This window comes from Macrotis lagotis, chromosome 8 (assembly GCF_037893015.1).
Source record: "Macrotis lagotis isolate mMagLag1 chromosome 8, bilby.v1.9.chrom.fasta, whole genome shotgun sequence".
NCBI lineage: Eukaryota > Metazoa > Chordata > Mammalia > Peramelemorphia > Peramelidae > Macrotis > Macrotis lagotis.
In genome coordinates, this window is record NC_133665.1 from 57,838,195 (window position 1) to 57,862,232 (window position 24,038).

General features: G+C 38.9%; 1 protein-coding gene across 3 annotated transcripts; it reads left to right on the forward strand.

Annotated features, from left to right (window-relative positions):
* Window positions 1–24,038, forward strand: UBE2I (ubiquitin conjugating enzyme E2 I). Of its 3 annotated transcripts, none has more exons than XM_074197140.1 (7): window positions 1–209; window positions 7,150–7,228; window positions 7,444–7,527; window positions 10,527–10,599; window positions 11,871–11,980; window positions 12,144–12,223; window positions 16,469–24,037. In XM_074197140.1, the coding sequence occupies exons 2-7, from the start codon at window positions 7,163–7,165 to the stop codon at window positions 16,530–16,532; spliced, it is 477 nt and encodes a 158-aa protein (XP_074053241.1). In that variant the 5' UTR covers window positions 1–209; window positions 7,150–7,162; the 3' UTR covers window positions 16,533–24,037. The 3 variants fall into 3 exon arrangements, with proteins under 3 accessions (XP_074053241.1, XP_074053240.1, XP_074053242.1); XM_074197139.1 differs by lacking the exon at window positions 1–209 and adding an exon at window positions 513–679 and having other exon boundaries at window positions 16,469–24,035; XM_074197141.1 differs by lacking the exon at window positions 1–209 and adding an exon at window positions 3,367–3,393 and having other exon boundaries at window positions 16,469–24,038.

Below are 24,038 nucleotides of genomic sequence, written 5' to 3' on the forward strand. Positions count from 1 at the left end.
GTCAGCCCGATCCGGAGATGCTCGGCTTGATCCGTAGGCCTCGGTGGACTTTTCTCCGGGTTCCTCGGTTCTATCTGACGAGGGGACCTCGGGAACCGGCAGCCTCGGGGTTCCCCGACACGCATCCGCAGGGTCCTTGGGAATTGCTGTCCTCCTTTTTCGTTATTTCTTCTACGCGTCTCTTCGGGTGAAAGAACTCATTCCGAGAGGTAGTTTGCAGATAGTCCCTCATATTAGGGACGCGGCTCCTTTAAGTGCACAGGTAGCTAAGTCCGTGCCTGTGGAAGAAGTCGCTCCTCCGGGTCCCTTCGCTCGAAGTTCGTGCCGGGTCCGGTTCCCCGGGCAGGCGAGCCGGCGGAGCCCGTGGAGCCCGTGGGCCTGCGAAGGCGCCGGAGCGCAGGAGCGGGGGCAGGGGAGCCGCGCGAGCGGCGGGGGCGGCGGCGGCAGAGGCGCGCGGGCGCAGGCGGGCAGCGGGGCAGCCCGCGGCTCCCTCCCCCTCCCCCCGCCCCGCCCCGCGCCGCGCCGCGCCGGGGTCCTGCCGTCTTGGGTCCGGCTGCGCGCGGAGCGGGCTCCGGAGTTAAAGTCCCGAGACAAAGGGAAGCTCCGCCGCAGCTACCGACCATCCGGGCACCTTCCGCCTCCATCCGGGACGCTTGCCGGGGGCCGCGGCCGCGCCGAGGTGAGGTGCCCCCCCCCCCGGGCCGGGCCGGGCCTCCTCCTCCTCCCCCCCCCCCCCCGGGGAGGCCCGGCCCCGCTCCCTCCTCTCCGGCGCCGCCCGAGGCCGCGGCCATCGGGCCGGCCGGGCCCGCGCCGGGGACGCTGCCCTCTCCGGGGACTGGGCCGGGCCGCCCCGGCTCGTCTCCCCGCCCCTGAGGAGGCGGGGGTGGGGTGGGTGGGGGTGGGGGCGGCCGCCCCGCCCGTCCATCCGGCCCCCCGAGCCCGGAGCGCCCGCCGCCTCCGCGGCCCGCCTTGGGCATCTGGGGAAACCGAGGCTCGGGGCGCTGAGAGGGACTGGGCCAAGGTCACACGTCGGCAGGGAGGTGGGGGGCGCCCCGGGAAAGGGGTAAATAAAATGTGGCAGAGAGCTGCCCGAGCAAGGGGGGCTTTGACACCAGCAGCCTGACGGGGCGGGGGTCCCCGACAGGGTCAGCCAGGTCTCTCGGGGACCCCTCCCCCACCCCCTCTTTTCTCAGCAGTTCTGACTTCTGGAGCGCTGGAGCCTTCCTGGGATCGTGTACACCTCTGAGGAATTTTAGAGCCCCCCAGAACTGAGTTCCCCCCTTCCCCCAGCGTGGACCCAGTTATTCAGCGTTTCTTTAGTGGCTTTGCAACCAAAATAATACTCCACGTGAAACTTTAGTGAGAGGCTAAGGGATGGGCGGATTAGGTAGTCCAAATCCTCTACCATGTTAACTGTGTAACTTGAAAAAATTATCCAGAGGAAAACTTAACTGGGTTATTGAGCTTCCCGATAGCGGTATGGATTATGGCAGGTCCCTCTTTTGCCCCACCTCCAAAAAGGGAAAGCAACAATCCATCACATCTCTGGTTGGACTAAGAGATCAAGGAGCACAATTTTTTTTTTTTTTTTTAGTATTCTTAGAATCTCTTTGCTTGATTTTTTATTATTAACAACTCTTGGGTTTGCTAAGCAATCCTAGAGCAGAAATTGAGAGAAGTTGGCAAGAGGGAAAACTGGATGGCCGTTTTTCTTCCTTCAAAGAACTTCATAGGCTGAATTACCAAAAAACTTCACACACACACACACACACACACACGATTTTTGGAAATGTGAAAACTTACTCTTCTATCTTTATCCTTGAATTCTCATCACTTTTAAAAAAGACACACCCCCCCTGCACTCTTGGCAGTGTTTCAGATCCTCATCCCTTTAAGAAGAATGAAAGAAAAGTCCAGCTTTTCAGTTGTGATAAAGAAAGACAGTATTGGCAAGAATATAACTATATAATAAGTCCCCCCCCCATAAAGACTTAAAACTATTTATATGGTCCATAAACATTGTGTTTTTAAACCTACACAAAATTGTGAACTGGACATAGAAATAAGACAAAGGTCCTTATTTGGGTTTTTTTTTTTAGTAGTTTAAGATCAAAACAAAACATTACCTTGATTGCAAGTTTTCCTAAAGTATACTAATCCCAGATGATGGGACACATTAAAAATCTTTTGGTTTTATTTTTCAGTATCATAGCTAATAGTGTTACTTGTCATGGGAATGATTAGAACAAAGTTCCGTTTTAAATGAGGTGAAATTAGCAGTTCAGATCAATAATTTTGATTTTTTTAAAAAATTAAACTTTTAATTAAAAGGTATGATGACCTAAAACATCTTAAATGTCTCAAACGGGAAAGTTATTGTTAAAATCCCTAGATTTAACCAAATTTTAAATTAATCACAAATTAGTTGAGGTTCTATTACAAAAATAGCTCACATGCCAGAGTCTTGAATGGTTAGGAGATAGGATGCTTTACAATGGTTTCAGTTTCTAGTTTTGAATTGTTAAACAGATGTGCCAGAACTTAGTTTCACTAAGTGATGGATCTCATAATTACTGTCATATACTTGAGGGTTCTACGAGTTGTATTAGGAATATGAAACAAAGTGATTAAGGCTATCTTATAAAGATGAAGCTATTCAGAGGGATTCTAAGGAATTAAAACTGAAACATAGCCATTTTTAACTCTGTACTTGTGGAATGTTTTTTACCTTGTCTCTGAACACTTGATAAGTTATTGCTATCCCTTCGTGACTTAATTTTTCTGTTTTTAAACTAGTAGGAACACTTGGTTAGTCCATTAAGTGCTCTAGTTTCTGAAGTTAATCCAATTTTAAAGTGGGATCTTGCTAGTGATTACTTATAATTCATTATAAAGTAATATCTAAATTTTCCCACAATAAATAGACTCCTAGAATTGGAAGGGATAGTTCTTTACAGGTATACATTTTAGCCCTCCTTAGTAGCATTTCTCAAAAAAAAGCAGAATGTACTTTGTCTAGTTATTTAACCTGCTATACTAAAGGGGAATAAGTAATATAGGCTAAGGCTAAGGGTTGGAATTGACCTTGAGAGATTACTTTGCCCAACAACCTTCAAGTTATAAATAACTTCAAGAAAAGCCATAATATGATTTTGACTATTTTTTTTATAATAGGTAGTTAGGCTTGTATTATAGAGCAGAAGTAAGCAGTTCTTGCCCAATATACCTGTGGAATCAGAGGCATTTTTAGACCTTCTATTTTCTTGCCACTCTTACAAAAATCATCTATAGAGCAAGAAGGAACATAAGAAATCATTTAATCCATTGCTCTCATTTTACAGATAGTGAAATTGAGATCCAGACTGGATGAGTGACTGACTCAAAGTCCTTCAGGTAGTAAGCTATAAAACCTAGATTCAGCTCAGATTCTTTGATTCCAAAAGTCTTTGCCTTTTTCTTTTTCTCCCTAATTCTACTTTTATGTTTGCTTGTAGGCATTGTTCATTCCTATTGATAGTACTCAAACCGATAAAGGTTTGACCTCTGCACTGCTAGAATAGAACCAGTGGTCTGAGAATCAAAATATCTGTTTTGATTTCAACCTTTTGCTGGATGACCTTGAACACCACTTCAGTCTTTGTATTATTTTCAGCATCTTTCAACTGTGTTGATTTTTTTTTCTCTCTGGGGATAATATATGGATCAAATGAAATTTTTCTAAGTTTATTGAGCACACTGAGCAGTTTATAGATCTAAGGTTAAAACAGATGCTACTGAGTTTGAGGTTTGCTTTTGTTTTGTTTTTAAGTGAGAACCTTCATTCATGGTTTTCCAGAACTTTCTTGGTGATACATTCAACTGTATATTGCCTTCCTTAATTTTCTTTGAATCCAGTTATGAAAGAATGTATATTTGTGAGGAAGGAGATAGGCAGGTCAGAAAAGAAGTGGACTGGTAGAATTCTAGAGAGTTCTGTTTTTTGTTTTTTTTCTTAATAGTAAACATATTAAGTATGTAATGTATATGAAGTATTATGTTGTTTATTAAGGAAAATTTAAAAATCATGATTTGTGTCCTCAAAGAGCTTAGTCTTTTTTAACATTTAATTTTGTTTATTTTATTTTCATTTTTTTTTAATTTTGAGTTCCAAGCAATTTGATGTGGATTATACATATGTAATCATGCAAAACATTTCCATATTAGCCGAGTTTTGAAAGAAAACAAAGATCAAAGCAACAACAAGAGTAAAAAAAAAATATATATGCTTTAATCTATATTTGAACTCACATAAATTCTTTTTTCTGGAGGTGGATAGCACTTTTCATCACCTTTTGAGTTGTCTTGGATCATTACATCGTTGAGAATGCCTGTCATTCACAGCTGATCATCGTACAATATTGCTGTTACTGTGTGCCATGATCTCTTAGTTCTGCTTATTTTACCTTGCTTCAGTTCATGTACGTCTTTGCAGGTTTTTCTGAAACCGTTCTGCTCATCATTTCTTATAGCACAATAGTGTTCTGTTACAATCATAGAGTACAACTTGTTCAACCATTCTCCAATTGATAATGAATAAGATTTGTCCTTCATTCTTAAAGAAGATCACGACATCAGGGAGGTGATGCCATAACAAGCACGCACATGAATTAGATTTGAGTGATGGGGTGCTGTGCTAAGTCATCAGCCTCACATTCTCCTCCAGAGCTGTCTGGATCCAGTGGTCAGATATGTACCAGGATGATTGGAGATGATCCTGGATGTGGGACATTCAGAGTTAAGTAACTTGCCTAAAGTCACATAGCTAGTAAGTGTCAAAGGCTGGATTCACACTCTATTCACTTTGCCATCTAGTTGTCTTTTGATGCCCAATTGATGAGTATCCCTTCAATTTCCAATTCTTTGCTACCGCAAAAAAGGGTTGCTAAAAATATTTTTATGTGTATATATAGGGCTGGAGTAGCACTGTTGCTAAAAACATTTATTCTGTCGTAGCTTAATGTTTAATCATTTGAATGCATTTTTTTATGAAGAAGGATGGATTAAAAAGCTTCAATGTAAAGCTGTCAATCTAGTAAAAACACACACTAGCAAATCCTTGAAACCTAGTTCTTTTTTGTTTGGAGAACTTTGATGGGGGGGAGCTGTTTTTCCTCTTGTTTTTCCTGGAATGATGAGATGTATATGAGTACCCTTCCAGCCACATGAGGCATGTTTTTGGAATATTTTGCTATGTGTTAGCCAGGAGAGAGTGGTGAAATTCAAATGATGAGTATTGTTCTTTGGTAGCTTTTGTCAAGAGTAGTTGGAGTGATCATAGTTGGGTAGAGAACTATTTAAGCCCCTGCTAAGTGACAGTTTATAATATATGAGACATTTACTTTTCTGTACTGGGCTTTCTTCCTGTTCTTGTTATTGCCAAAGCATTGTTGTGAGTAAATTTCCCTGGATTTTTTTCCTAAAGAAAAGTTGGTCTTTACATTGGGTATTTCTTTTCACTAGAGCTGGGTGGGTGGTCTTTAACATTGCATGAGACTTAGAAGTGAATAAAGTAGACAATTGTACTAATTTATACTACAAAATTGGCATTGCTGCCTTTTCTCTTAAGGAAGCATAATCCAAAAACTTGTGACTGTACTGCTAACTGGTTCTCTTAATAATACACCCAATATATAACATACTACAATCTAGGTTTTGTAGTCCTACTTTTAAGTGAAAGATTACTTTTATAACCCTTGAAAGCGAGTACTTGATAGATATTTGAGCATTCACCTAAGTAGATCTTTTATATCCACAAGGACACTGACACCCTCCAAGTTTGGTAGGGCTGGCAGTTAGCACTGTTTTATAGATGGGAAAAGTAGGGCTTGGGTTAAGTCACTTCTCTAAGCCAATCCAGTTCTCTCCCCAGACACATTTCAAAGAATATCTGAGTGGGTTTGACAAATACAAAGAGTACACAGAATGATAGGAGCTTCAGTTTCATCTTTCCTTTGTCCTCTCCACTTTATAAAATGGATAATGAGAAGGGAAAGGTCTGCCAGATGGAGGGAAGAGCAAGATGTCTTGATAATCTAGTTAATTGCATTTAGTGCCTATCTACTATCATAGTTCTCTTTTTCTTCTCTCTTGGATGTCTTTTTTTTTCCCTTTCTTGGTGGATAAGGAAACTTTAGGTTTCACCCACAATTAACAACCTAAAATTTGTTACTTGAATGTGGCTTTTTTTTTCCACTCAGAATCTATATATAGATTCTAGACCTCAGGACAAGGGTTTTCATACTCTTTTTGTTAACTGTAAAATAAGCAGTTCTCTCTTCTAGAGAAGAACCTATAATGATATGGTTGGGACCTGGGCTATATAACTGCCAAAGCAGTTGCTGCCAGGTCTCAGCAGTTTAGGAATACACACTGAAACCAGTGACACAAGTTCCAAATTCATATGATACCACAGGCCAACATCTACTCCTTCTTTGTTATAGCCTTCCTAATATCATTGGTTGCTGATTTGGCCTCGTCATTATAGTAAGACTGCTACTGGCCAACTTCAATTCTGATGATTTAGAAAGGGTTACATTTCTTAAATTCATATTGCATTGTAAAGTAAAGCACTAGGCTCTGGGATTACAAGGACAAAATTAAAAGCAACTCCTGCCTCCAAGTAGCTTACAGTCTACTACTCATAAGGGAAAGATTGAGATTTGGTGCATAGGGTGAGTGATATAACAATACTTGAGGGAGGGGAGAGAAAAAGAGAGAGAATGAGAATGTACAAAAAATAGGTCTGGAAATAATATTTAGAATTATAGACTAGATCCAGCTCTCTTGATTCTTCTATGTGGCCTTATTTTGGCAACTGCTTCAGTCTTTTCAATATAATGAACACTAATTTCTTCCTAGTGTAGTACAAACATCAAACACTGGGTGGAGTTACCTTGCCAGCATTACAATCTCTTGATTATCAGTTTGATTCTTTTAGTAATCTGTGCTTACTTGAGGCAGGAAGTAATGGATGAGAATTGTCAGACTTGCTGTGCTTCCCCCAAAAAAGGTAGTGGTAGAGAGACCATATAAAAACCAAATTAGTCCTTTACAACAGAATAGTCAGAAGACTGTCCTGACCTAACATTGACTCTTTCATATTTGTACTAGAGGGACTTTGAATATGTCTGGAATAGCCCTCAGCAGACTTGCACAGGAGCGAAAAGCTTGGAGAAAAGATCATCCTTTTGTAAGTATAATACAATTTCTTTGTTTCTGTGTAATAGTGCAAAGTGTGAGTTACCTTTTTCTTAATTGAACTACTAGTTAGAAACTATTTAGGTGTATGACTTTGTGCCAAACTGGTTGATCTAGTTAAATAGGATTTATATTTCCAGAGCATTTGAAGTGAGATCCTTCAGTTGATGCTTTTGTTTTTGTTGTTTGTTTGTTTTTTATACTTAGGGCTTTGTAGCAGTACCTACAAAAAATCCAGATGGCACAATGAATCTCATGAACTGGGAATGTGCCATTCCAGGGAAGAAAGGGGTAAGATTTCTCTGTAGCTTGCTTTTTCCACAGGTCTTAGACTTCAGCAGAGGCTGCAAATAGGTTAGAATTGGTCTATGGAATATAAAATAAAATGAAGACCCTCTGATGTACCTTTTCCATAACAAACTGGCCGCTTATTTTCCCATTTACTCACACTTTCTAGGTATTACTAGTGCCTGGCCATCCATCTACACAGATTTCTAGGTTTTTACTTGTAAGCAGGCCAATTTTGCTTCTGATTAGAATATAGGCCCAGTGGGATAGCTGAACAATTTCAGTTTCTTTACTGGGCCAGATCACTTTGGTTCCAGTGCTAAAGACTATACAACTTTAATCCTGATCAGTCATCTTCAAGGCTGATTTAGAGGGCACAGAATAATCCATTCTTGTGCTGGAATAACAATACAAAATATGTGCCTAACAGTGGCTAAGATTGCCATTATCACATAGAGAGATAGTGGGTCTGCATGTTGGTATCCATGTCCCATTCTACTTTGATGGCAAGGAGTAGAAGGAAACATATCATGATACTCAACTGCTAACTTACTTTCTTTAACAGAATTTCCAGAGTAAATCTTTGAGAAGAGTCTTATAAATGAATAGATGGTTGATTGGACCAGAAGGAAAGATTGCAAGGAATTCTGAAAAAGCTTGAAAGAATTCTGGGAAAATAACAATATCAGAATTTTTGTTTTAAGTATATATATATATGTGTGTGTGTGTGTATGTATGTATGTATTTTAGAAACTTGGGTATTTTTGTTTTTTTAAATATTCCCCTTAGCCTAAGAAAAGGCAAAATAGATTTATATAGTGCCAGAAGAGACTTGCAGACTTTAAAGATCACAAATAGATAGTAGGAACTTCTTTGCTATAAACTTTTTTTTTTTTGCAAAGCAGTTGGGTTTGAGTGACTTGTCCAAGTTCATACAGCTAGGTAATTATTGTGGGTGAGATCAGATTTGAACTCAGGTTCTGACTCCAGGACAGGTGTTCTATCTACTGCATCATCTAGCTGCCCTGCTATAAATTTTTGGACCCAAAACAAATAGTGGTTTGTCTAGTTCAAGTGTTAGGAATCTAGTAGTATAATTCCTCTGAATTCCATGAAAAGAATCATGGGTATATTCATTGATTCCAAATACTTGGAGATATTACTTGTTTCAGTCAATCAGCAAACATTTATTAAATGCCTGTTTTATTCTAGGCACTCATTTAGATGCTGGAGATAAAAATCCAAAGTATGCAAGAATCCCTGCTGTCAGGGAACTTAGAGAAAGTAATTCTGTTATAGTCAACATTTTTGACTCTTTGGAAGTAAGGAGTACACATTGAATTACCCAAACCTTTTTGATCTAACTCGTCACAGTAGCTACTTGGGCAGGTCTCTTTACTCTAATTACTAGAAAGACAGTGCTTCATCTCAACCAGTCTACTCTATTTCTTTTACCCACCCCCGAAACCCAAAACAACTTTGAATGGAACCTTACTTAGATTTGTCTTTCCAACTTTTTACTCCTTTCTTTTATGAGTAATTTTAGGGAGATGTATAAAGTGTCTAAGGCCTTTATTTTGACCTATCGCTATTCAGCCAGTCTCTGCTAACTGTTTCCAAGACAGGCAGATGCATTTCCCAGAGAAAAAGTTGAGAGTGGTGTTTCATAAAGTACACACATAATTGTAATTTTTTTGGTACTAGATTCATGAAATTCATCTGAATTGGAACAATGAACACAGCCCCTCTGTTTTTATAGTTAGAAATCTACTCACCTAAGATGAACAGGAAAGAAACTATATCTAATTGAAGTCATGGGAGAAATCTTCATTAATAAAATGTAGTCAGATAGATTGTAATCCTTTATAGTCTTTTACCCTTCTTTGCCAAAACACTATTATTGGGATTTAGAACTTTGAAGAACTTTAAAAAAAAATTAATATGAGATAAAGTGACTTGCCCAAGGTCATACAGTTAGGCAATTATTAAGTGTCTGAGGTCCTCCTGAGTCCAGAACTGGAACTCTATCCATTGCCACTTAGCTAGATTTCTCCCACTATCAGAGTACCAAGGCACTTTCAAAAGCTAATTTAAGGGCAGCTAGGTGGCGAAGTGGATAGAGCACCGGCCTTGGAGTCAGGAGTACCTGGGTTCAAATCCGACCTCTGACACTTAATAATTACCTAGCTGTGTGGCCTTGGGCAAGCCACTTAACCCCATTGCCTTGAAAAAAAAATCTTAAAAAAAGCTAATTTAGTCCAGCTTCTTTTTTTGATACCATTGCTATCAATACTTCTCTGATAGATAAATGCAAAGCAGAGCTCTCTACCAGATCCCATCATTTACAGATCCTAATTGGTGATTTTTCTTTTCCCTAAAGTACAGGTCTGACTTTGTCACCCTTTTCCTCAGTAAACTCCAGTAGCCTTCTGTTAACTTCCAGCATCAAATATAAACTCTTGGCATTTGAAGTTTTTTATCTCCCTATCAAGTGTTTTTTCATTCACTTTTATAATCCTGCCATATTGTCATCTGAACTCATCACTCTAGCTCATATCTCCACACCTAGAATGCATCCCCCCCCCAAAAAAAAAACTTCTGATTTTTAGAATCTCTGGATTATTTTAAACTTTAGCTCCAATACCCCTTGAGGCTTTTTTTGATTCCCTTCTGCTCCTGGTGCCAGTATCTACTTTAAAGATTACCTTCTAGCTGATGCTATGTGAGCTGGTCTTGATGTTGTCTTCCCTCACTGGAATGTCAACTTCAAGTGCAGGGTCTGTTTGTTTTGTATCTTTAACTCTTAGCACAGTACTGGCACATAGGAAGTACTCTTAGTAAATTCTTGTTGATGAATTGAAATTGTATACAGGCCTCTGTGTGTTTAAGTGACTGTATGATACCAGACAGTTCTGGGTACATCAGTAATCATTCTCCCTATTTCTACTTGTCCTACACCAGAGGCAAATAACATGCCTAACTTTGATTTAATTCCCTGGCAGACACCATGGGAAGGAGGTTTATTCAAACTACGGATGCTTTTTAAGGATGATTATCCATCTTCACCACCAAAATGTAAGTACGATGAAGTCTAAGTAGGCAGATCTTCTTAGCAGCTTTCTACTTTATAGGTAGGCCAAAGACCTCTCAAGATCTTGTGATTGCTGAAGTCCTTGGGTCTACCAAAGGAAAATTATTGAGACATTTAGAGAAGCTGACTAGGAAATTGAGATAAATGAGACTAACTTGAGATTCATTTTGATTCCCACTTCAAATGCCTCATACCCACAGTTTGAACCACAGAAGTTCATGTTCTGTGTGCACCAAAACTGTCAGGTCTTGGCCTGGAAATTGCAGAACATTACTTGCTCACAGCAGCCCTTTTTTTTTTTTTTTTTACAAGTCTGGGGATTTCACTGAGCAGGTTCAGAAATTCTATTTAATTCAGTGTACAAACCTCATTTGTTGGGTAAGTCTGGGGGAAATGATGCAACTGCATTGGAAGATCAGAATTGTTAAAAAAAAAATCATTATTTTGATATAAAATTCATAGCTAGTTATTTGCAAGAAAAATTGTTGATGTTAGTGGATCTTCAGAGCTATTTTCTTGGGAAAATTGGATGATTTTTATTTAAATTGATGATGAATTCCTCACCAATTTAAACCATTATGACATTTTCCACTGAACAGATGGCCTTAGATTTTGTTGGCAAAGTCCTTTAGTGCCAGTTCCATACTTACCCATGATTTCCTAGGATGTTTGAACTGCAAACGGGTTTTTGAAATCATCTAGTCCAGTCTCTTCTTTTTAAAGATAAAGAAACTTGAGAGACAGAGTTAAGTGATTTATTTAAGGTTACACAAAACAGTAAGTAGCAGAGCCAGGAGGTGAAGCAGATAGCCTGATTTCATATCCAGTATTGTTTTTAACGAAATCATAATGAGGTCACCATGGTTCCTGTCTATAAGCAGGGGTAGGGGGAACATCATATTGATGCCCTTAGGAGAAGGGAACAGATAGATGAAAAAGAATCTCTATACTACTTTCTGGCTTTGTTCTTCAAATCGGAAAGGAGTTTTTTTCTCTTTAGACCGTGATTGTAGTTTGTAATTTTGTTTAAAAGGGGGGGTTAGCTTTTTCCTCATAATTTATTAAGGACTCTGGGAATTGACTATGTGTGTTAGGATTTTTGTTTTAATTATTTTAAGCTACTAAATCTCAAATAGTCTCAAGATGTGCTAACTACTGATAGGCCTTAACTCTTGCAGCAGTTTCTATTTTCTTATAATATGCATTGGAACTCTACATTTTAATTGAGCTTGCTTTCTTTCCCACCATTATCTAGGTAAATTTGAGCCACCATTATTTCACCCAAATGTGTATCCTTCAGGCACAGTGTGCCTTTCCATCTTAGAGGAAGATAAGGATTGGAGGCCAGCAATCACAATTAAACAGGTATCGAAATCTTCCCAACTGGAGAGTTGGCAAAATGTCTTTTTGTAATCATGAACAAGCTATGACATTGAAGCTGCCTTTGCAGAATTTTACAGGTTTTTACTTTTTTTTTTTTTTTTTTTTTGGAAAAGACTTGATTCAGCTTTTCTTGTTTCCTGTACAGATCTTGTTAGGCATACAGGAACTTCTAAATGAACCAAATATTCAAGACCCAGCTCAAGCAGAGGCTTACACAATTTACTGGTTAGTAGTTCATTCAATAATTGTTTTTTAATGTATGTAATGTGTTTCTTTTGACAAAAAATCAGTTCTCAAAAAATTGTGCCTTGTTTGGCAGGTTTGACTATACAGAGCTAAACATGTGATGAGTTTTAAACCAGAATAAGCTGTTTAAAATAATTGACTACAAATTACACATTTGCTTTGGAAGACAGTAACTCCCTTTGAAGATTTGCTTTGAGCCATTGTAGAAATTTGGGGATAGGTGGGGTGTATCAATTTGTTTAGTGATGATGAGCAATAATGCCAACCCTTTTGCCATCTGTAGTTTTCCTTAAATGTAGAGGGAAGGGGCGGCTAGTTGGCGTAGTGGATAAAGCACCGGCCTTGGAGTCAGGAGTACCTGGGTTCAAATCCGACCTCAGACACTTAATAATTACCTAGCTGTGTGGCCTTGGGCAAGCCACTTAACCCCATTTGCCTTGCAAAAACCTTAAAAAAAAAAAGTAGAGGGAAAGGACTCTGTTTAGCATATTGACCTATCTACATACCGCCTTGTCAAATGGAAGAGCTAGTGATGGGCATAAGGGACATTGATGAGTGACAGAACAGCTATATCTGTGTAACAAAAAGGCGTCTATACGAATGTCCTGGGTGGGGTGGGGGAGCAAGGCAATGACTTGTCTGAGGTAGTGTGACAGCTGGGTAATTATTAAGTCTCTGAGACTGGATTTGAACTCAGTTCCTCCGGACTCCAGGGTCAGTGCTCTAGCTATATAATTGCCCCTTGAATGTCCTCTTTTAGTGGATATCAGAAATCTGAGGAGTTTGGGTATTATCATTTTGATGGTGGTGTGCAACTTAGTTCCTCAATCACTTTTGCCTTTTTAATTTGCAAGTTAGTTAATCTCCTTAGTTAGCTTCCACTTTAACTACCTTATGTCAGCATTTAATTACAATCAAGTCCTTTTCTACCATCCTTGGTTATAGAGCACTGATACGATTTATTTGGAATCCTGAATAAGACAGTAAACTTATTTTATCAGACAAGATGAAAGGAAAAGTACATCTGTGTAGAGGGGTAATCTGCCCAAGGTCTACCTAGGCCAAGTGTCTGGGGAGTTTTCCAGTTAGTTTCTATAATTGCAGAGATATTGAATTTTCAGACCTTCTGAGGAGGGGGTTGGGGAGAGGAAGAGGATAAGATTTTTCTTAGCTTCTGTGCCTTTTGAGTGTGAACTTCTGTCTTATCTTTTCTTCTTCTCTCAAGGCCACGTGTAGAAGTTAACTGGGTCTGGGAGTCAGCTAAGACCGGAGGAAGGAATAGAGGAAAAACAACCAGTTGTTTCAATTATGGTTTAAGTGATTTAGTAAATTGTTCCACTGAATGTCCTCTTTGGGAGGAGGCAAGCAGGGGTATATTCTCTGTGGCTAAAATTAGATTTAAAAAAATGCAAGTACAATTACTGTGTAAAGCCTTGAATATCCGCTAGAAATGGGGTGTCATTGTTGAGTAATGTACATTTTAGCCTTTTTCCATTGATTTTTCCATGCCTGTGATCTAACTCTTAGGGCAGTGGGGGGAGAGCAGATGAAAAGTGTTTAGAATTCACTTTTTGGAGGAAAAGAGGGAATTTGAAAATTTTTGTTGATAACCTGGAGTCATATTCAAATATTAATAGGATTTGGAAACTTGTAATGTGAAATTCTTGAGTAAAGGAAGTCATTGTGAAGGAAGAAAAGTAAATCTTTTTTAAATGGATCATGGTCCACATTTGGGTACCAGGTAAAAGTGTACCCCTCAAGCAAATATATTATGACTTTTTTGGAAATATAGAAATGGCTGGAGAATGAGATTGTTTATGTAATTTTGCAAGACTATTCACCATAAAATTCCTTTTAAGAAAATTAGGTCCTTTTTTGTATCTTCTTAATTTATAGATACAGAATTTAGAGTATGCCTCAGGGGAGGTTATAGATTCTGAATTAGAGGCAAGTGAACACATGAACTTTTATAGGCATGGAACAGGTGAGTTTGGAGTAGAATTAGTGTTACCACATCCCAGAATGTTTTCTTTCAAATTGACAAGGATGTATCTTCCTATGAAATATAGAAAATCAATTTTCTTGAGAACACAAACATGTATTGGGGGGGTTCTTAGAATTTATTTTAATGTTAACTTGAAAAAATTGACCTTTTCATAACTCCATTTCATGAAAAGCTAAACTGGTCTCTGGTTAGTTCTAGTTCATGGACATAACCCAGATACCATTGGCTCTCTTGAAACAGGCCACTTAAAGGGCTAGTACAGCAGCCTCCCAAGTGTCTAAGAAGGGGGTCCAAAGTCAATGTGGACTAAAGGCAACACTTGGGCATTTTTGTGTCCTTTGGGTTAGGGAATACTGGTTCTGAAGTAAGCTTTTATGCAAAAAAAAATAAAAACCTAATTAAAGGTTGATACCATTGTTAAAGAAATGACATTTGACATTAAAAAAAAATTTTTGGTGATGAAGCACCCTTAGGAAGATATATTATTTTTGGTTTCATGGGATTTTTTTTGAATTGTATAGCTTAGTAGGAAACTTGCATAGTAGTTCATATTTCTTCCCTCTGACCTAGGGATTAAAAACTAGACTGGTATATAACCAATATTTTTTTAGTGATGGACAGAATTTTAAGAAAGCCACCTGTTTCTTTGTTGAGGTCCCTTTTGTCAGAAAATCTATGCATTTGGGGGTGGGGGAAGAATAGCATGGGGAGAGGAGAGAGTTACTGGTGAGTTTAGGAGAGAAATTCTATAAGTATTATCTTCCTCAGTCAGTTCCCAAGATGTTTTCTACTCATTGTAATAATCTCTTCCTCAGTCAGATATAAAATTTTATCTCTAAATTTATAAAACAATTAGGACCACCAGTTTATAGATGCAGAACTGGAAGGAACTTTTTAGAGGTCCTCATTTGACAGGGAAATTGAGACCTAGAGAAATAAAATGACTTGCCCTCCGTTACAGATGCTGAATGTCGGGGTGGGATTCAAAAATCAGATCCTGTGATTTCATGTTCTATTTTCTATTACATCACACTAGTTATTTCCATTTATAACTTCAATCCAAGACTTTCTGTTAGTGGTTGTGGTGAGTGCTGACCACTTTTTCTTTTGAAAATTATCAGTATCTGCCTCTCCCACTCTAGCACATCCTAAAGGACAGGTAAATATAACCTCTATGGTGTAACTTTCACTGAAAAAAATTACAAAGGAATACATTAGAAACAAATAAAAAACTATTTGTGGCTTGGCCAAAGAATTAGAAATTAAAGTTAAAGGAGTTATCTAAAGTGTGTTAATGTTTCAGGAATGAAACTGTCAACCAGAATTTTTCTCAATTTTTCCAATTGTATGCCACTCTCCTAACTCTAATTAATGGTTTTAATTTTTCCTATCTCTAAGTCAGTGAACACTATCCTAGATGATGATTATTTTATGTAATGGAAATCAAGAGATTTAAATGGATGAACACTTTTATGTGTGAATGATAATTGAAAGGGATGTGTGATTTGTTGGTGTTGTGAAGAGGATTGGCCATAAATGCCTTCTCCTCTGCTTCACGTGTTTTTGAAATGGCAATGTAGAGAATGAATTATTTTTCCTCTTGTCTCTCAGCTGATACTGCCTTTGTATTCTCTTACATTAACATTGAGCAGAGTTCAAATGGTAGGTTTTTCCCAGATCTTAACTTGCCTCTCCTGTAAAAATGACCCCCCCACACTTTCCCATTTCTTTTTTTTTTTTCAGGATTTACTGGTGTCCATTTATAAATTTCCAGTTATGACTAATTACTACTCTGCCTATCTTAACTGAAGTTGGAAGACCCAGTTTGGGTCCTGCTTCTGCATTAAATTAATTACCCTTGGGCAAGTCATAATCTCTCTGGGCCTCATTCTCATCTATAAAATGAAGAGGTCAGATTAGATGACCTCTTAATGTTATAACCTTCCCAGCTTTATGATTTTATAATTATTCTGATTCTCACTGTCCTACAAGGACTTTCTACTATGTATTATTTCTGACAAAATCTTCATCTAATTTGACTGGTTCCCCTCTTGATTCTTTCCTTGGCCCTGGACTTGAGTATTCTTTCTTCATGGATTCTGTAAACATGTCAGATCTACTGTATAAAGCTTAAACATTCATGATGTAGGAGCTGGTTTTTCTAACATGCCTTTCTTTTTCTGTTTCTCTCTTTCTCTTTTTTTTTTTTTAAACCTCAGCCAAAACAGAGTGGAATATGAGAAAAGGGTTCGAGCACAAGCCAAGAAGTTTGCACCCTCATAAACATCGATCTTGTGGCATCTTAAAAAGGAAGGGATTGGTTTGGCAAGAACTTGTTTACAAAATTTTTGCAAAATCTAATGTTGCTATGTACAATGACTATTCACTTAGGGGAGGGGGTTGTGTGTGTGCCATTTTCCATTTTCGCCACTTGTATACAGTTCTGAATTCGCTGAATTGCCCCCAGTTTTTTCATACAGGGTCTCTTCCTTCAGTCTTTTGTATTTTTGATTGTTATGTAAAACTTACTTTTATTTTAATATTGATGTCAGTATTTCAACTGCTGTAAAATTATAAACTTTATACTTCTATAAATTCCCTAGTATCTAGTTTCATTTGCTCTCTGATGCAGGCATGCTTACAAATGTTTAGAACTCTATTTAGCCTCTTGCTGGCTGTATGAAAAAAAAAATTCATAATCTCTCCCTTTCCCTACCCTTAATTTGTTTTTCTATCTTTCAGAGACTAGGTTATATTGCTTACAAGCCCCAGAGATCCAAAGTCAGCCAGCATCTTGTTTCTGCATCACTTCCTTGTGTTTATATGGCGTTTTGTCTGTGTTGCTGTTTAGAGTAAATAAACTGTTTATATAAAGGTTTTTGTTTCATTATCTTCTTCATTAAAATGAGTGCAAAGAGGAGGCTTCTAGTTTAGACTTTGTCTTCAACTAACCTAGACACCCTTCTGTTGCCTAGTCTGTAAAGACCTCTGTGTATAGACTTCTCTCTAACCCTTTATCCTAGATCCAGCCTGGGAGCATTCCAATTGTTTGTTTGGCTTCTTGGTGACCTAGGAAGCCCTGATTGACTCTTAGACCTTGTCCTTATCCTTTTGTAAATACTGCTATGTTAAAAATATATATATATATATATATATGTATGTATAAGGGTTTTGTTGTTATTGTTGGGGTTGATTTTTTTTTTGTTCTTTTCCACCCTACCTTTGGGGCTATTCACTATTGGACATATTTTAAACCTGGTTAATCTGAATTGGTTTGAACTCTCCCTTTTAAACATCTAGCTAAGAGATTAGTGAGTACCTGGCCCATGGCCCTGCTGAAATGTAGAGCTTCAGTGGTTCCAGGACACATTTTGATAAGTACTGATGCCAGACCAAAACTAAGGTTTAAGAGATTTAGAAGACTGGATATAAGCAATAACTGAGCAAGCCAGTCTGAAAGCTGGGTAGACCTGGCTTGGGACCCAAACCTAGATTAACCAGATGATAATAACCTTGTGCTGTGTACTTTAATTCACTGGTAACAAATGAACTTTCCTCTTACTGAAAATAGGATCCTTCTACTCCAAAGAGATCTGTTGCCACAGTGGGATGGAGTTGATGACTTGGATAACGTTCCCTTTTCATATATTGATAAATACGGTGAAAATCACTGCTTTGTGAAAGGAATGAGCTCCTTCATCTCTCTGTAGGGAAGATTTGGGGAGAACAGGACTCACTCTTAGTGCCCTCTCCCAGTAACCCTACTTTCCCTGTTTCTCTTTGTGAAACTGTATGGAATGGCTTTGCACCTAGGCTGGAGGTTTGATCCTGAGTCACCTGCTTCTGGTGTCATGACTGTCTTGGAATTACTTGCATGTTCCTTATCGCGTGCTCTTGTAGGCAGTCTTTCCAGAGACTCCCCTTGGGGAGACTTTTAAACCATGTAGGTCCCAGGCACTCACTCCAGCTGCACACTCTGCCTCCAGCACCTATATACAGCTGTGGGGTGCAGACATGCTTTTCCTGCCAGCAGTTAGCTTTCTGTGTATCTAGGGAATAACACTTGTACGCATTTAGTGGTTTCTGTTGCATGAGACTCCAATTGGGCATCTGAATATTGTTTCTGGCACATGTTCTGTAACCCCGGTTGTACACTGAGAATGTAGTGAATCATAGTCAATAAGCATTTGAAAGAGCCTTTTCATTTGGCTCTTAAGCTTCCTGAAATTGTTTTCTATTAAATAAGGTCATTCTAATTTTTAAATTTTTCTTTAATTTATTGGAACAGGAGACTTGGGGGGAGGGAGACCTTCTTTTGCTTTCTCCATCTCCTTTAACCCCAGCTGCAGAGTATGACTTTGGGGGGAGGGGAGGGGAACTGCCAAGCAGTCTCTGCTCCAGACTTTCAATAGCTGGTTTGCTGAGCCTTTGTCGGTCATGAAAGATGACTTTTACAGCTGTTCCATGCACTGTCGTATGGTGATTGAATTAAGGACTGATGTTTGAGATGGGCCTTAAAAGAAACTTTTAAGGTATCTCAGTAGCTTGGAGTCAAGTCTCACCTTTAGCTTTGGCTGTCAGAGTCTGCCAGTTTTGGCAAAATATGTGTTGGAAGTAGATAGGAATTATGTGGTGGGGAGCACCCAGTGTTCATAAAAAAAAAAAAAACATTCCTCCCTGATATTGGGAATGTAGGCATCTTAGTGTTTTCAGTTTTTAAGAGCATCAGTTGATGGAATTGACCAGACATGTTGTCAGAGCTGTGAGGATGGAAAGTAACTGATTCCAACCACTTTTAAGAATTATGTTAAATTCATTACTCCTTATGGACGTAGATCTTTCTTAAGTTCAGGGTTCTCACATTTAAATAAGCTAAAGCAAAAATCTAGCTCTAAACTCTCTGATCATCATAATGATTGGACATGAAGTTGAACTGTCTGGTGTTCATTGGTGAGGGAATCATTCATCTGGAATTTTGTTAGACTGGCTCCAAAGGGACTACCAGACTAGTGTCTAGCTCACATAGTATTGCTGACTTCCTCCTCGGAGAACCCATTCATTGCAGAAAAACAAATTGGAAGGAAGATGCGTGGACTTCATGTGTTCTCCATAAAAGAAAAGACTGTTTCTGGTCCAAATTAAACTAAACCCAATTTGAAATAACTTTCAAAAACACAGTGGTAGCATTTCCCATCTAAAATTCCCTAGGCTAGATGTCTTCTAGCATGTTGTCACCTAGAACTTGGTTCAATTTGAGGTTAATTTTTTTAGGATTTTCATTCACTTCCAACTCCATTTGAGGTACGAGTGCCTTGTTTGCTTGCTTAATATATTTTGTATTGTTCACTAGTTCCTCAGTTTGATATTTGCAATTTATTTATAATGCAAAGAATATGACATGGGTAATTCAGCTGGATTGTATATTTGTAGCCTGCTCCCAGAATGTCTTATTTTGTAATGACTGAACTAAATCTAGTAATAGTTAAACATGTATATGGTTAATATATATGGAAATACAATATATTTTATAGTTAAAGTATTCTAAAGTAATTGATGTTTCTAGCAAATTGTAGTGATTTAAGGCTAATGAAATGTTTCTTTTGTACCACAATTCTTGACTTAACAAAGATGTGAATCTTGTAATGCGAGGACTATGAAATTTGATCATCCTGTTTTTAAATGTAAGGAAAAAAAGATTGTGTTCCCAGCATGAGAATCCTATAGTAAGGAATTGTGGGAAATAGGTAACCACTGTATCTGAGAATCCTCTCATTAAAAAATTTCCATAAAATTGACATGTAGGATGTTTCCTTTTCATGCACTGCCCTTGTCGTTCTGGGTGGTAAAGAGCTTTGGAAGATTGAATGGTATTGATCCTTTGCCCCGAGGGGCCTTTTCCCATCTGTTCCTCTTGGACTCTTTCAAGTTCCATACTTCAGCACTTAACCTGACCTAGGAATCTTGGGAGATGCTCCATGGTGAGAAGAGATTTGCTTGTGAGGATATAGGAATATCAACTAAACTGATACCTCTCTTTTCAATCTATGCTTCAATGTCCTTAGGCAGTTTTAAATTTGGGGCTTAGTACATGTAGTAAACACATTGATTTGCCTTGGTAGGATTCTGTACAGGATTTAGGGGATTGGTATGGACCTTATCTTTAGGGGAAAGGAAGAATTGGGTAGAGTCAATGGACATTGGCCCTTCCTTTTAGGATTATAGGATTGTAGATTTGGAGCTGGAAGGGACCTTAGAGGCCACTGAGTCCAACTCCTATGTTTTCCAGTCAGGAAATTGAAACTCAAGAAGGGAAGTGAGTTGCAAAAGGTCACACAGTAATAAGCATTTGAGGCAGTATTTGAATTCCAGTATTGCTGGCTACAGAGCTTTTACTCTATCTAAAGATTTATTTAAGGTATTAGTCTATTTCTTGTTCCTGGGCTTTGTTTTTCCTAATGCCCTTCAAAAAAGACAATCTATGTGAACATTACTGGCTGGTCTTAGTGTTAAAATTGTCTTTTGGTCCTGTGTTGTTCAAAGAAAGTTCATATACAAGATATATGATCTAGACATAATGATGCCCATCTCTACTCTGCTCTTCAGAATCGTATCAGAAATCATTCCTATTCCTAAAGCTTGATTCCTTTCCCTAAAGAGGTATGCGCTGCCCTTGTCCTTCTGGGTTGTAAAGAGCTTTGGAAGTGCTACCTCAGATAAATGACATAAAGCCTTATTCGGCAGGTGTTAACCAACACTTTAACCAGAATCCCTTAACTGATCTGGTCAAATTTCAGGGACTGTTTTTTTGTTCAACTTTCTCTCAAGACAATTTATTTCAGTAGAAAGATTGGATTTGGAGTTAAAGGACCAGTTCAAATTCCAGCTGTTGCTTGCTGCCTACATGACCTTGGGCAAATCATTTCCACCTCTCAGTCTTAGTTTGTTTTTCCTCTAAAATGAGGAGTCAGGATTTACTAAACATTTGAGGTTTTTTCTGATTTAATATGTTATTCTAAGACCCATTTCTTGTCATGCTTCAGCCTCCTAAATCACTCCTACCCTTCCTAATTTTGTAGCTGTATTTTGCTTTGGGTGGTGAGGAATGTGGTCTAAATTGATTCTCTAGTAACCAGTGTAGAAGAATTTTTGAAATTTTTTTTTTTGGCAAGGCAAGGGTTAAGTGACTTGCCCGTGGTCACACAGCTAGGTAATTATTAAGTTTCTGAGGCTGAATTTGGACTCAGGTTCTTCTGACTCTAGGGCTGTTGCTTTATCCACTGTGCCACCTAGTTGCCCTCTAAGGATTTTTGAAATTTAAAAAGAGCCTGCTGTGGGAAAAGAATCAAGCAGTTAAATGGAGTTAGGCTAGATTTCCCCAGGGTGAAGTTTTATTGAGCGCTGTCAGGACTCAAGAATAATCCTTTGTCCATTACATTTTGGTAGTGTACTGGGTAGAACCCTAAACTTAAGATTAGGAACACAGGAGATCAAGTCTTATCTTGGATAATTAGTGCCTTTGTAACCCATGTCACTTAATCTCTTCTAGGCTTAGTTTCTTCATTTGTAAAATGAAAATAATAATAATAATAATTAAAATTTATTTAGCCTTTTAAAAAGGTTTTTCAACCCTATTATGTTTTTTTTGCCCTACAGGTGAGGAAACAGACTGGGAGGTTTAAGTGACTAACACACAGCTACTAAAGAAGGCTGAATTTGATCTTGGGTTCCTGACTTCAGACCCAGCATTCTAAATATTGAATCACTTAATATATTAGGGTTGTTGTGAGGATCAAACAAAATAATGTGAGAAAACCTCAAGTTTGAAACCTCAAAACTCCATATAAATATTTATTATTGTTATTATTAATACTCTTTAAGATTTTACCAAGATAAATATTTTTTCCAAATTTACTAAACATTTATCAAAATGAGCTCTTGAAAAATAAGCATAAATAACCATATTTAGGAAAGATTACAGGGGACCTAGGAGCTTGTGAAGGAAACCTTGGACATCATTTAAAAGGGGAACCGGAGAGGCACACAAAGCTGCTGAGTGCATTATTTATTGGTGATAAGTATCAATCACTTGAAGATGGGGTACCTGAAAAAGGGCTTCTTTCTTGAGTTGGGGGAATTTTGTGTATACTTAGAGGAGGGAGTGGGGAATTGTTTCTAACAGATGGTTAGAAGAGACCCTAGATCCCCACAGATGCTCCCTGTTGAATTGAGATCTGGCTTGCAGTAGAAGAAAGAAAAAGAGCTAAGAATAGTGGGACTACGAGAATTCCTTGGCATGCTGAATTTTCCACATGTATTCCAGTCTGGTACATGATGGGCACATATCATGTATGGGGATGGAGGGGAAGGGAGATGGGGAGAATAACGTTAACAATGTGGCATCTGAACCCAGTTTCCCTCCTCAGAAAGCCTTTGACCCCCTGAAGACAATGCACAATGACAGACCTTAACTGGTTTCTGAGTGTCCTAATAAAGACAAGTTTCTGTGCATTATACCTTTGTCGAAACTCTTCTAACCATCAGAAGTTGATTTAGGAGAAGGAAGGCTCTCTAGCACTTTGTTCAGCTCTAACCATTGTCAGAAATACCAGGATCCAGTTCTCCTCTGCACGCTTCTCCAGTCTTGCTAATCTTACAGTTGGATTTGGGGCTCCAATCTAATTATGCAGATACCTTCACTGCAAAATGAGGGAGAAAATATTATTCAGAGAAAATGGGTAGCCTTTGGGTTTTGCTGCTCGTCTGCCTCTTTGTGTCTGGAAATTCTCAACTGCCCCTAAATCTGGCTTTTCATTTGTATAATGCCTCCAGTTCCAGATTATCTTCCTCCTTTTGCTAAAGGATATCTAATTTAATGGTAACATCAATAATTTATCAGAAGAGAAGCTGAGCGCATACATTCTTCCCTTGCAACTCTTTTGCTATAATTCAAAAGGCAGGAGTGCCAGTCTTGAAATTGGGGAGGAGGATCAGAACAGATAGAAGCCACTTGCCCTTCTCTGGGACCAGGCTTGGTCTCGTACCTGCAACATGGCGGCTTGGAGCTGATGCCAGAAAAGACAGTCACATGAATACAGAGCGTGGCACCAGTAATACGTCTAGCTTGGGGTTGCCATGGCAACGGGCCCCAATGATTTGGAGAGAGCAAAGCTGTTTCTGACCAGTTCATTCTACAAAGTGAGAACGGCAGCTTGTGCTTGGTTGCTGTATATCTTGCCTTGCACATTGCTGCCCACCCACATGCCTGAGGTGAGTAGGATTGTTCCTTGAACGTCTTGTGAGAAGAATCCTGGACTCTCAGAGCTGTGAGGGGCTTCAGAGGTCACCTAATCCAGCCTGCCACCCACTATGAGAGCCCCTCCCCTCCCCACAGGTGTTCATTAAGGCTGCTTTGATTCTTCCAACAACAGCAAACTCACTTCTTAGCCAAAGCAGATTGTCCCATTCTTAGGTTCAATGCTTCCTTCTGTTGATGAAATACAGGCTTTATTTATTGCTAAATAGCTGTTTGCTCTTCTTTCTACCCCAGTTGCCCCATTTTGAGTAGCTTATTTGTATAAGGTCCTTTCCAGTGCCAACATGCTATGATCTTAGGTTCTAATGAATCTCTTGAGTCACTGCACACTTCCTTCTACACATAAATACACACATTCTCCCACAATTACCTTGGATGAAGAGTCTAAGGGATTATTTGGAAGATGATCTAGAAATTTCCCCCTGGGACATCAGCTTGACAGTCCTCAATTTAAAAAAAAATAGGGAAATATATTG

Excerpts from the sequence above, each read along its gene's own strand:
- UBE2I (XM_074197140.1), top strand. The coding sequence starts at position 7,163 with ATGTCTGGAATAGCCCTCAGCAGACTTGCACAGGAGCGAAAAGCTTGG. Across the intron at positions 7,229-7,443 it reads GGAGAAAAGATCATCCTTTT|GGCTTTGTAGCAGTACCTAC; the intron begins GTAAGTATAATA and ends TTTTATACTTAG. Across the intron at positions 11,981-12,143 it reads CAGCAATCACAATTAAACAG|ATCTTGTTAGGCATACAGGA; the intron begins GTATCGAAATCT and ends TTTCCTGTACAG.